The sequence below is a fragment of the Harpia harpyja genome, chromosome Z (assembly GCF_026419915.1).
Source record: "Harpia harpyja isolate bHarHar1 chromosome Z, bHarHar1 primary haplotype, whole genome shotgun sequence".
NCBI lineage: Eukaryota > Metazoa > Chordata > Aves > Accipitriformes > Accipitridae > Harpia > Harpia harpyja.
In genome coordinates this window covers 105,581,749-105,593,888 of record NC_068969.1, presented here as the reverse complement: position 1 = coordinate 105,593,888, position 12,140 = coordinate 105,581,749, and the positions used below count along the sequence as shown (strand labels likewise).

Below are 12,140 nucleotides of genomic sequence, written 5' to 3'. Positions count from 1 at the left end.
CGGCTTGTCCCTGCCAAACACCATAGAAAGGCAGGGGCTAGTATCAGGCCAAAAGGATGGAGCATGGCATCAAGGGCAAGAGCAAGAGATCCCCCGGGGGGGGGGGGGGGGGGGGTGTTTCTCAGGCCCCTATGATAAGCCTGTGAGTTTGGGACTGTACAAGGTGACAAGGAGGAGTGATGTGCTAGGAGAAGGGTGCCTTCTGCTCACCCCAGCCTTTGGGACCATCTAGACTGGAGGAAGAGGCACTGAGCAGCAGCAGCAGGGTCCCAGGGTATGCCGAGGGTTGTGGCAGGCACCGAGTGGTGCTGCCCCAGGGTGGCAGTCCTCCACCCCCAGTACACGCAGCACAGCCCTGCTGCCATCCAGTGCCCCAGACACTGCTGTCCTGGAAACAGCATGTGTTTCTGCAGCTGAATTCCACCTTAATTTTCAGTTGCCCATAGCTCCATGCCTGCTTCAGCCACTGCCGTGAGCAGAGAAGCAGCTCAGGAACAGTGCATGCTGTGTTTTGTACATCCAAAGCCCGTAAGAACAGCAAATAGAAGGAAGAGGTGCAAATACATGGCTGGTTAGCATGCTGGGTGTATTTAGCAAACACGCTTGCTTGGGCCCCAATGCCCCTCTGTGGTTACTTCTTCCTCTAATTCTTGTAAAAGCAAAAGCAGCAAAATTAGCAGCTGATATCCAGGAGATGCTGGGGAAATGTTATTGCTGCTAAAGCTGAAGGTAGTTGCGAGCCCTCCCTCCCATGCAGTGCTGCAGCTGCTGCAGCTTGCCTCTGCCAGGGATGCCCTGGCACCACGTGGGTGACAGCCTGGTCAGGCAGTGGCACCAGCAAAGCAGGGAGCAGTTAAATGTTTAAGCAGGTAATAATTTCCAGCCTGTGTGCACAGGAGGTGGATGTCCAAGGAAGGTAGTTTGTGCTTTCCAGGCTGCTATAAGGGCCTTAAAAAAAGCCCTCGCCTCCGCCTCTCTCCACAGCCGTGCTCATCCCTGCATTCCTCCGGCACTGCCCAGGTCACGCAGACCTCCTCAGCTCGCCTGACCTGTCCTGGGCACCCTGCCACCAGGCCACCCACCCTGCAGCTGCCAGTCTGGTGTCCACGGGGCTCCAGTTACAGCCCTATAAAGGGGGCCGGGGCGCAGGGCTGGCAGGGAGTTGTGCTGGATGCCTCGCAGCCCCGCGGCCATGGGGAGCAGTGCCTTTGCCCTGGCCCTCGCCCTGGCCCTGGCGGTGTGTGTTACCCCTGCGGAGAGGAAGGTATGGGGATGGGTGGTGATGGGGACACGCTGGCATCCTACAAGATCCCAAAGACTGCTGCTGGGCCTGCAGTGCTCAGCACGGAGCTGGGGCCGGTCTGCTGGAGCTGGTGGGACCAGCACTATGCAGTGGAGAGGCTGGGAGGGAGGGACCGCTCCTGCAAGGATGCTCCTCACTGTGGGAATCCGCCCAGAGACAGGCAAACAGAACCATGCCCCAGAGAAAACCCATTTCCCACCAAGCATGCAGGCAATGCAGAACACCCTCTGCTTTAGCATGGGGAAGACCCACTCTCCCGTGGGTGGCAGCAGCAAACAGCCCAGAGCAGCGGTAGGGCTGAAGGCAATCAGTGCCACGAGAGCCATGCTCGTGCCGAGGCGGCGATGCTGGTGGCACCAGCTTCACACAGGGTCCGTGGTGCGTCCCCCGGTGTTGCAGGCATCCCTGGGCAGAGCCAGGGTGGTGGGGCAGGAACAGGATGCCCCCCCTGGCTGGCCGGGCACCCCAAGCCACAGTGCTGGCCTTGCAGTGCCTCCTCTCCGGGTCATGGCGGAGCGACACTGGCTGCCGGATGGTCGTGTCCGTCCTCAGCAAGGACGGCAGATTCTCCGGTTCCTACCTGCCGGGGCCTGCCGCCGGCAACTCTGAAATCCTCACTTCACCACTGGAGGGGTCCCAGCAGGATGCGAGGTTGGTCCCGCATCCCACCTTCTCCTTCATCGTGCACTGGCAGCTCCGAGGTAGGCAGGAGGGGGCCATCACCCTGCAGCGGGGATGCCAGCGGGATGCAGCCGGGGGTGGCTTTGTGCCTCACCACCCCAACTCATGCCACCTTGGACTCTTCCAGACTCGGACACAACCCGGACGACTGCCTTCCTGGGCCAGTGCTACACAGGCACCAACGGGGAAGAGACCCTGCATGCCCTGTGGCTCCTGCGAGAGGCGGCCGACAGCCCCACTGAGGACTGGAAAGCCACCCGGTGAGCACCGGGTCCCAGCAACTGCTGTGCCAAGCTTTCCTGCACCCTGGGCTGGAGAAGGGAGAAATCCCACGGGATGAGGCATGGCAGGACCAGGAGGGTGAAATGGGTTTGTCACCAATGACAAGCAGGGGCTAAGGAGCATTCCTGTGACCTGGCCAGCCCCTGCATCCCAGCTGTGCCCCAGGGTAGGTGACCCCAGGATGGTGTCTGACCCCAGCTGGACCCCCCCCAGGACTCCCTTGCACTCTCCCCTCCAGGGAGAGAGCAGGACATGGTGCCAGCACCCAGCGCAGCTGCCACTACAGGGTGTTGGAGCCTGGGACACCCCAGTCAGCACCCACCAAGGCAGCGGGGAACACAGTGCCCCCCCTTGGGTTTCCCCTCTACTCTCCACCACAGCATAGGTGACCCTGGCTGGGTGAACCACAGTGATTTGGGGTTTCCTGCAGGGTTGGCACCAGCATTTTCACCCGAATAAAATAACAGCAAATGGGGAAATCCAGGACGCCCAAGACCGCAAGGAGATGGTGCTTCCCCCAGACAGGCTCTGCCCACGCTGACGTGCTGCATTTCAGCAGCTCTCTGCCTGCAGGTTCATGCTTTCCCAGGCAAGTTCAGCCCAGCATGAAGGCTGGGCACCAGGTGAAAAATAAAAAGTTTCTGTGGCAATACAGGGCTTGGCTCTGGTTTCTGCCCTGCCTCAAACCTGCAGGGTTTGTCTTGCCCCGCAGCCACCCTCCCATGGGGAGGCTTCATGCAGCATCACCGAGGGCAGCGGGGTCCCTGGGGATGGGGGCTGTCCCATGTCCTCTCCCTGGCAGTGTGAAGCAGTGCTGCACCTACAAACCTGCGGCTGTGCTGTGGCTAAGTTGTCCCTCGGGGTCCCTCCCAAATCCCCACAGGGATGCGGGGCAAACCAGGCTGCAACCAGGCAGTGGGATGAGGCACAGCCTTGGTGGGATGCCATGGGCAGCATGTCCCCAGGCTGCAGGGCAGGCTCCAGGCAGAGCCTTCCCCGTGTGAGCAGAGCAGAGGAAGTTTCTTGGGCGCCTGAATGCTCAGGGTGGCTGCAAATGGCTTTTGCAGAGCCGGCAGACTCCCGTTCCCAGCCGCGGCGGATGCACTGCGGCGGCTAGCTGCCAACTGCCCTCCTGCCCCAGGGATTGGGAAAGATCCCAAACAGCCCATCCCAAGAGAGACCCCTCGGCACGGCCGTGTCCCCTGAGCAATGCACGTGTGGGGGTCTCCAGTGAAGCCCCTGCTGCACCATGCATGGCCAAGGAAAGGGAAGAGGGGAAGGACGCATCTGGCACTGGCTGGTTTTTTTTCAGGCATCCCAGCCCAACCTCTCTGCTTTCTGCCTCAGACGCCTTGCCAAAGTGGTGCTGACATGACCGGCTTGCTTGGGGGTTCAGCGGCCCCTGGGCTGAGGTACCCCGTTTCAGGAGGTGGGGGAAGGCGGTGGCTCTGTTGCTGTATTTCCAGTTGCTTTTTTAACCTGGCGCTCAGAGTTCTGATGTTTTTTCTGTTTCCACCAATACCCAGCAGCTGGTGCTAGTGGATAAAAATAGGATGGATGCTGACATGGGGTTTAGGTTTCCCTTAGAAAGTGTCGTGGTTTAACCCCAGCCAGCAACTAAACACCACGCAGCCGCTCACTCACTCCCCCTCACCCAGTGGGATGGGGGAGAAAATCGGGAAAAGAAGCAAAACCCGTGGGTTGAGATAAGAACGGTTTAATAGAACAGAAAAGAAGAAACTAATAATGATAATGATAACACCAATAAAATGACAACAGCAATAATGAAAGGATTGGAATGTACAAATGATGCGCAGTGCAATTGCTCACCACCCGCCGACCGACACGCAGCCAGTCCCCGAGCGGCGAATCCCTGCCCCCCACTTCCCCGTTCCTATACTGGATGGGACGTCCCATGGTATGGAATACCCCGCTGGCCAGTTTGGGTCAGGTGCCCTGGCTGTGTCCTGTGCCAACTTCTTGTGCCCCTCCAGCTTTCTCACTGGCTGGGCATGAGAAGCTGAAAAATCCTTGACTTTAGTCTAAACACTACTGAGCAACAACTGAAAACATCAGTGTTATCAACATTCTTCACATACTGAACTCAAAACATAGCACTGTACCAGCTACTAGGAAGACAGTTAACTCTATCCCAGCTGAAACCAGGACAGTATCCACCCCTTATTCTATACCATTGACATCATGCACAGTTCCCATACCTTTAGTTACATCCTGATCAATCATCACCTTTCCATTCCTTTAAGACATATGAGCAATGATATATACATATGTATACACACACAGAGATATCATTCCTTTAGTTCATGGGTCATGTTCATAAAATGTTCATTGAGTTCATTTAGTTTCCGACTCTGGGCTCCATCTGTCATACCAGTCTTTCTGGGCAGGAGGGATGGTGCAAAGTCCTCTCAGTCGGTAGAGCAGAATTGGGCTTCAGTGCAGTGTGACAAGCAGGTGACATTTGGCGCAGCAGGAGGATGGTGTGCACCGTTGGATTGTTGCATGCTGGAGTCAGTTCTGGTTCCATCACTACTGCGCTTTGCTCAGTTTTATCACAGTTCTTTTCTTGCTTGATCTAAGTGATTCTTACTATAGTACTATGGATATAGCACATAATTATAGTAAGGATAACATACAGTAGCAGGGTTATATAGCAACTAATATACAGTTTAATTCTGGCTGTTCTCACCTAAAATTAAATCCCCTTGAGGCACACATCGGAATTCCCCATCTTTTCGCATCACCCACCAAGTGCACCCAGGCCCACGAATGGGTTTACCTTTGCCTGAGGCAGGAGTAACCCAGACTGTCTTCCCTAACATATTTTTTATGTGCACTACAGGGACTTTATCCCCTTCTACAGTATATAAAAATTCTGACTGGGCAGGGCCACCCTGATTGGCAGATCCTCTGGTGTTGACTAACCAGGTGGCTTTTGCTAAATGTGTATCCCAATGTTTGAAAGTTCCACCCCCCATTGCTCTCAATGTAGTCTTTAACAGTCCATTGTATCGCTCAATTTTCCCAGAGGCTGGTGCATGATAGGGGATATGATACACCCACTCAATGCCATGCTCTCTGGCCCAGGTGTCTATGAGGTTGTTTCGGAAATGAGTCCCGTTGTCTGATTCAATTCGTTCTGGGGTGCCATGTCGCCACAAGACTTGCTTTTCTAGGCCCAGGATAGTGTTCCGGGCGGTGGCATGGGGCACAGAATATGTTTCCAGCCATCCAGTGGTTGCTTCCACCATCGTGAGCACATAGCGCTTGCCTTGGCGAGTTTGTGGGAGTGTGATATAGTCGATCTGCCAGGCTTCTCCATATTTATATTTCAGCCATCGCCCTCCATACCACAGGGGCTTTAACCGCTTGGCTTGCTTAATTGCAGCACATGTTTCACATTCATGGATAACCTGTGCGATAGTGTCCATGATCAAGTCCACCCCTCGGTCACGAGCCCATCTATATGTTGCATCTCTTCCCTGATGGCCTGAAGCATCATGGGCCCACCGAGCCATAAATAGCTCACCCTTATGTTGCCAGTCCAGGTCCACCTGAGCCACTTCAATCTTGGCAGCCTGATCCACCTGCTGGTTGTTTTGATGTTCTTCAGTGGCCCGACTCTTGGGTATGTGAGCATCTACGTGACGTACTTTTACAACCAGATTCTCTAGCCGGGATGCAATATCTTGCCACAGTGCGGCAGCCCAGATGGGTTTACCTCTGCGCTGCCAGTTGCTCTGCTTCCATTGCTGTAGCCACCCCCACAGGGCATTTGCCACCATCCATGAGTCAGTATAGAGATAGAGCACTGGCCACTTTTCTCTTTCAGCAATATCTAATGCTAGCTGGATGGCTTTCACCTCTGCAAACTGACTCGATTCACCTTCTCCTTCAGCAGTTTCTGCAACTTGTCGTGTAGGACTCCATACGGCAGCTTTCCACCTCCGATGCTTTCCTACGATGCGACAGGATCCGTCAGTGAACAGGGCATATTGCCTCTCATTTTCTGGCAGTTTATTATGCAGCGGGGCCTCTTCAGCACGTACCACCTCCTCCTCTGGCGACATTCCAAAATCTTTGCCTTCTGGCCAGTCCGTGATCACTTCCAAAATTCCTGGGCGACTGGGGTTTCCTATGCGAGCCCGTTGTGTGATCAGTGCAATCCACTTACTCCACGTGGCATCAGTCGCGTGATGTGTAGAGGAGACCCTCCCTTTGAACATCCAGCCCAGCACTGGCAGTCGGAGTGCTAAGAGGAGCTGTGTTTCAGTACCAACAACTTCTGAGGCGGCTCGAACTCCTTCATATGCTGCCAATATCTCTTTTTCAGTTGGAGTATAGTGAGCTTCGGATCCCCGATATCCTCGACTCCAAAACCCCAGGGGTCGGCCTCGGGTCTCCCCAGGTGCTTTCTGCCAGAGGCTCCAGGTAGGGCCATTCTCCCCAGCTGCACTATAGAGCACATTTTTAACATCTTGTCCTGTCCGGACCGGTCCAAGGGCTACTGCGTGAACAATCTCCCGTTTAATTTGTTCAAAGGCTTGTTGTTGCTCAGGGCCCCATTGAAAATCATTCTTCTTTCGGGTCACTTGATAGAGAGGGCTTACAATCAGACTGTAATTTGGAATATGCATTCTCCAAAACCCCACGACACCTAAGAAGGCCTGTGTTTCCTTTTTATTAGTTGGTGGAGACATAGCTGCTATTTTGTTAATCACATCCATTGGGATCTGACGACGCCCGTCTTGCCATTTTATTCCTAGAAACTGGATCTCCCGTGCAGGTCCCTTGACCTTACTTTCTTTTATGGCAAAACCGGCTTTCAGAAGGATTAGGATTATTTTCTTCCCTTTCTCAAAGACTTCTTCTGCCGTGTTGCCCCATACGATGATGTCATCAATGTATTGCAGGTGTTCCGGAGCTTCACCTTTTTCCAGTGCAGTCTGGATTAGTCCATGGCAAATGGTGGGGCTGTGTTTCCACCCCTGGGGCAATCGATTCCAAGTGTACTGGACACCCCTCCAAGTAAAGGCAAATTGTGGACGACACTCTGCTGCCAGAGGGATTGAGAAAAATGCATTAGCAATGTCAATTGTAGCATACCACTTGGCTGCCTTTGACTCTAGTTCGTATTGAAGTTCTAGCATATCTGGAACGGCAGCACTCAGCGGTGGCGTAACTTCATTCAGGCCGCGATAGTCAACTGTTAGTCTCCACTCCCCATTAGACTTTCGCACGGGCCATATGGGACTATTAAAAGGTGAGCGAGTTTTGCTGATCACTCCTTGGCTTTCCAGTTGGCGAATCAACTTGTGGATGGGAATCAGAGAGTCTCGGTTGGTGCGATATTGCCGCTGGTGCACCGTCGTGGTAGCAATTGGTACTTGTTGTTCTTCAACCCTCAGCAACCCCACAATCGAAGGGTCTTGAGAGAGACCAGGCAGGGTAGACAGCTGTTCCGTGCCCTCTGTCTCCAAGGCAGCTATACCAAAAGCCCATCGATACCCCTTTGGGTCCTTAAAATACCCTCTCCTGAGATAGTCTATGCCAAGGATGCACGGAGCCTCTGGACCAGTCACAATGGGGTGTTTCTGCCATTCATTCCCAGTTAGGCTTACTTCAGCTTCCAATACAGTTAACTCTTGGGATCCCCCTGTCACACCAGAAATAGAAATGGGTTCTGCCCCTTCATAACTTGATGGCATTAAAGTACACTGTGCGCCGGTGTCTACTAGAGCCTTATACTCCTGTGGGTCTAACGTGCCAGGCCATCGAATCCACACAGTCCAATAGACCCGGTTATCCCTTTCCTCCACCTGGCTGGAGGCAGGGCCCCTCTAATTCTGGTCAGAGTATCCAGTATTCACTTCTCGTAAAATTGGCTCAGAAGTCCCTTCAAGAGGATCAGAAATAAGATCAGCCCTTCTACTCTGTTTGGAAACTGGAGCGGCATTTTTCCTGGTAGAATCCCCTTTTGTGGTGTTTTTTCCTCGCAGCTCACGTACCTGTGCATTTAGGACCGAGGTAGGTTTTCCATCCCATTTCCTCATGTCCTCTCCATGATCACATAAGTAAAACCACAGGGCACCTCACGGTGTGTACCTTCTATATTCTCTCTCTTGGGCAGAGGAGCGCTCACTCCTAATAGCTGAGACATTGGTCCTTACAGGTGGGCAACAGGACATCTCCTCTTTGAATTGCTGGAAATCCTCGGACAGCTTCTCCACAGCCAAAATGCAGGCTTGTAGGGAGGAGGAGAGATTTTCTTCGTATTGACGGAGTTGGCGAGCCACTTCATCCACTGTCGGTGCCTCTTCATCTTTCCAGGTCATTATTGCCAGTGAGTTGGCATAGGACGATGGTGCGCTCCGTACAAACTTCCGCCACATGGGTCGTGTGCATTGGACTTCGTCTGGATCTTTGGGTAATTGTGGGTTGTCCGGATCATGATGAATTGTCTCTAGCACAGCTAATTCCCTCAGATATTGGATACCTTTTTCCATGGTTGTCCACTTGCTTGATTGACATATAACATCTTCCTTAAAGGGGTACCTTTCCTTCACGCTTGACAGGAGTCGCCTCCAGAGGCTGATGGCTTGTGTCCCTCTTCCAATTGCCTTGTCAATGCCACCTTCCCTGGCAAGCGATCCCAGCTGCTTGGCTTCCCTACCTTCTAATTCCAAGCTATTAGCCCCATTGTCCCAGCATCGGAGGAGCCAGGTGATAATATGCTCACCTATACGGCGGCCAAAAATCTTTTCGCATATCCCGCAGCTCACTCAAGGATAGGGACCGGGTTATTACCTCTGGTTCTGCCTCTTCCTCCTGTTCCCGTGATGACCCTGGTTCGCCTTCATCCTTCGCTAAGCGAACTGATTTTTTTGTATATTTCTTTTTCTGTACGGGGGCAACTAACACTGGTGCAGGTTGGTCCGCTGGTTCAGTTGCAGTACCGCTCGCCGGGTTTTGGATAACCGCAGTGTCTATTGCCAAGGTTTGGGTAGCTGCTGTGCTCGTTGCTGGGGCTGGAGGGACCTCAGTGCCCGTTGCCGAGGTTTGGGTAGCTGCCGTGCTCATTGCCGAAGCTGGAGGGGCTGCAGTGCCTGTTGCTGAGGTTTGGGTAGCCACAGTGCTCGTCGCCGGGGCTGGAGGGGCCGCAGTGCCCGTTGCCGAGGTTTGAGTGACCGCAGTGCTCATCGTTTTGTTGTTAGGTCCAGAGACCTTCTCTTCCCCTTGAGGGTACTGAGTGGTGTCGAACAGGGCTCGATAGGCATGGGCCAGGCCCCAGCACGTTGCAGTAATTTGTATCTCTCTGGAGCTGCCGGGGTGACAGCATACCTTTTCCAAATATTTTACTAGTTCTTCTGGATTCTGCACTTGTTCAGGGGTGAATTTCCAAAACACTGGAGGTGCCCACTTTTCTAGGTACTTGCCCATACTACCCCACACACCCTGCCACTCATAATTATCCAGCCTTGGGGCAGATCTCTGGGTGATTTTCTTAAATAGTTGTTTAACCTTAAACGAGAGCTGAACGACATTCAGAAGCATGCTAATTCCTAGCAGTAGGGCTAGGACCGTGCTGGTCCCAACATCCCAAGAGTATTCAAATTTTTCAAAATTCTCAAACATCATTGTAACTGGACTGAAGGAGAAAGGAGAGGGGAAGAAAGGTATCCCACCCATAGACTGGTTTTCCAAGGAGGAAAGGTAAATGGTATAATTATTAATAGTTTCCCACAGATGGCTTCCACAGTATAAAGGTGACAATGCTGGGTGCAAGTACCGGATTAATCCCACAGCCGACGACTTTATCATACCATAAACCAGTGTTATACAATACATCAAAGCGAAAACCTTAATCCACCTCCCACGGATGATAAGCAGCAGAAGAGGGACTACATACAGCAAGCGAGGTGATACATAACAGAACTTTAAAAACCACAGCAACAACTCTAAGAACACATAAATCAACATAATGACCAGCGACTATTAGACCGATATAATGAATGCTTATAACAAATTTGTTTTAACAAGCTCTGGTCAGGTTTGTCGTTATCTCAACCCTTCGTGCCCCACGTTGGGCGCCAAAAAGGACTGTCGTGGTTTAACCCCAGCCAGCAACTAAACACCACGCAGCCGCTCACTCACTCCCCCTCACCCAGTGGGATGGGGGAGAAAATCGGGAAAAGAAGCAAAACCCGTGGGTTGAGATAAGAACGGTTTAATAGAACAGAAAAGAAGAAACTAATAATGATAATGATAACACCAATAAAATGACAACAGCAATAATGAAAGGATTGGAATGTACAAATGATGCGCAGTGCAATTGCTCACCACCCGCCGACCGACACGCAGCCAGTCCCCGAGCGGCGAATCCCTGCCCCCCCACTTCCCCGTTCCTATACTGGATGGGACGTCCCATGGTATGGAATACCCCGCTGGCCAGTTTGGGTCAGGTGCCCTGGCTGTGTCCTGTGCCAACTTCTTGTGCCCCTCCAGCTTTCTCACTGGCTGGGCATGAGAAGCTGAAAAATCCTTGACATTAGTCTAAACACTACTGAGCAACAGCTGAAAACATCAGTGTTATCAACATTCTTCGGTCTGAACTCAAAACATAGCACTGTACCAGCTACTAGGAAGACAGTTAACTCTATCCCAGCTGAAACCAGGACAGAAAGGAAGGCATGTCTTAAATCTGCTACTGACTGAAATTCCCACCTCTCTGAGAAACCCTGATTCCTATAAAGAAAAGGAAAACCTGATTTCTTTAAAACTGTGAGCAGGAGGTGTTTCGTACCGCCCACACAGCCCAGGCCCTTCTCGGCAATAAGAGGTAAATTTCATTTCATGCTTTCATAACTTTCAGTATGTCACTACTGTGGAAAGGAGATGGCACTACTGACACTTAGGGAGTGACCAAGCAAAAAAGAGAGGCTTTCCATTCGGCAACACCTGTACAGGACTTGCCAAGGACTGAGCAGAACATTTTGACCTGCAAGTCTCATGTTTCTCGTCTGTTGGCATACTGCCACAATGCTTGATGCAGGCACCTTCTGGGGTGTGCATGAGATACGGGTCAACTTTGGGAATAACAGAGGGAACATCGGGGGGGGGGGGAGCAGGGACCGTCCCACCACCCTCAGCCAGAGCGTGGGGCTGTGTGTGCATGCAAGCAGCGCCGATGCACACGCAGCCTGCACTCTGATCCCTGCAGTGTGCAAGGGAGAAAGGTGTCGCGGAGGGTCTGCAGCAAGGAGGTGGAGGAGGGCAGCAGAAATACCAGGCCCATCCTGTTCCTCTGCTTGATGGAAACAAGGTGTGAGCTTCCTCCGCTGGAGGAGTCATTCTGGGCATTTTTATCACCGCTGCCCTTTAACCCAAGGTGTGAGGCATAGGCTGGGCTTCCTTCCTCCTGCTGGCTCAGAGCCGCTTGCTGTGAGACCAGCACGAGAACAGAATGCGATGAAAAATAGCAGCCCGGGGCAGCATGGGCTGAGACTGCAGAGCAACCATCCCCACAAGTCCCAGCACAGACAGGTCCCCAGTGCACTACAGGACCAGCTCTGGGCTCTGCGATATCCCAGCCTCTGCCGCAAGCTTTCCGCACGGAAGGTCCGTGCTGGTTGGCGCAGGCAGCACCTGGCAGCAGGAGCGTGTGTTCGGCTCCATTTGACGAGGAGCCCGCTGCGCTCGCCTGGCTCCCTGCCTGCTCTCCCAGAGCTCTCTCCCCTCCTGATATTTGGCCAAGCAAGCCGGACTGCTGCGGAGCACCGTGCTGATCCCATCACCCCTGGCCAAACACTGGTTCCGGTGGCTGCTCCCTGCTTTGCTGGCAACACCACTGCAT

At 53.1% G+C, this 12,140-nt stretch overlaps 1 protein-coding gene across 1 annotated transcript; it reads left to right on the top strand.

The window, feature by feature from the left end:
- The first annotated feature begins 1,172 nt into the window (after positions 1 to 1,172).
- On the top strand, positions 1,173 to 2,916 carry LOC128137510 (avidin-like). Its single transcript, XM_052778509.1, has 4 exons — positions 1,173 to 1,264; positions 1,794 to 2,004; positions 2,112 to 2,244; positions 2,697 to 2,916. Exons 1-4 carry the CDS (start codon positions 1,193 to 1,195, stop codon positions 2,728 to 2,730), a joined length of 450 nt encoding a protein of 149 aa, XP_052634469.1. The 5' UTR covers positions 1,173 to 1,192; the 3' UTR covers positions 2,731 to 2,916.
- Positions 2,917 to 12,140: the final 9,224 nt, after the last annotated feature.

Bases quoted from the DNA above. Each gene is read 5' to 3' on its own strand.
- LOC128137510 (XM_052778509.1), top strand. From the start codon at position 1,193: ATGGGGAGCAGTGCCTTTGCCCTGGCCCTCGCCCTGGCCCTGGCGGTG. The intron at 2,005-2,111 runs GTAGGCAGGAGG...GGACTCTTCCAG, and splicing joins CGTGCACTGGCAGCTCCGAG to ACTCGGACACAACCCGGACG. The intron at 2,245-2,696 runs GTGAGCACCGGG...GGTTTCCTGCAG, and splicing joins GAGGACTGGAAAGCCACCCG to GGTTGGCACCAGCATTTTCA.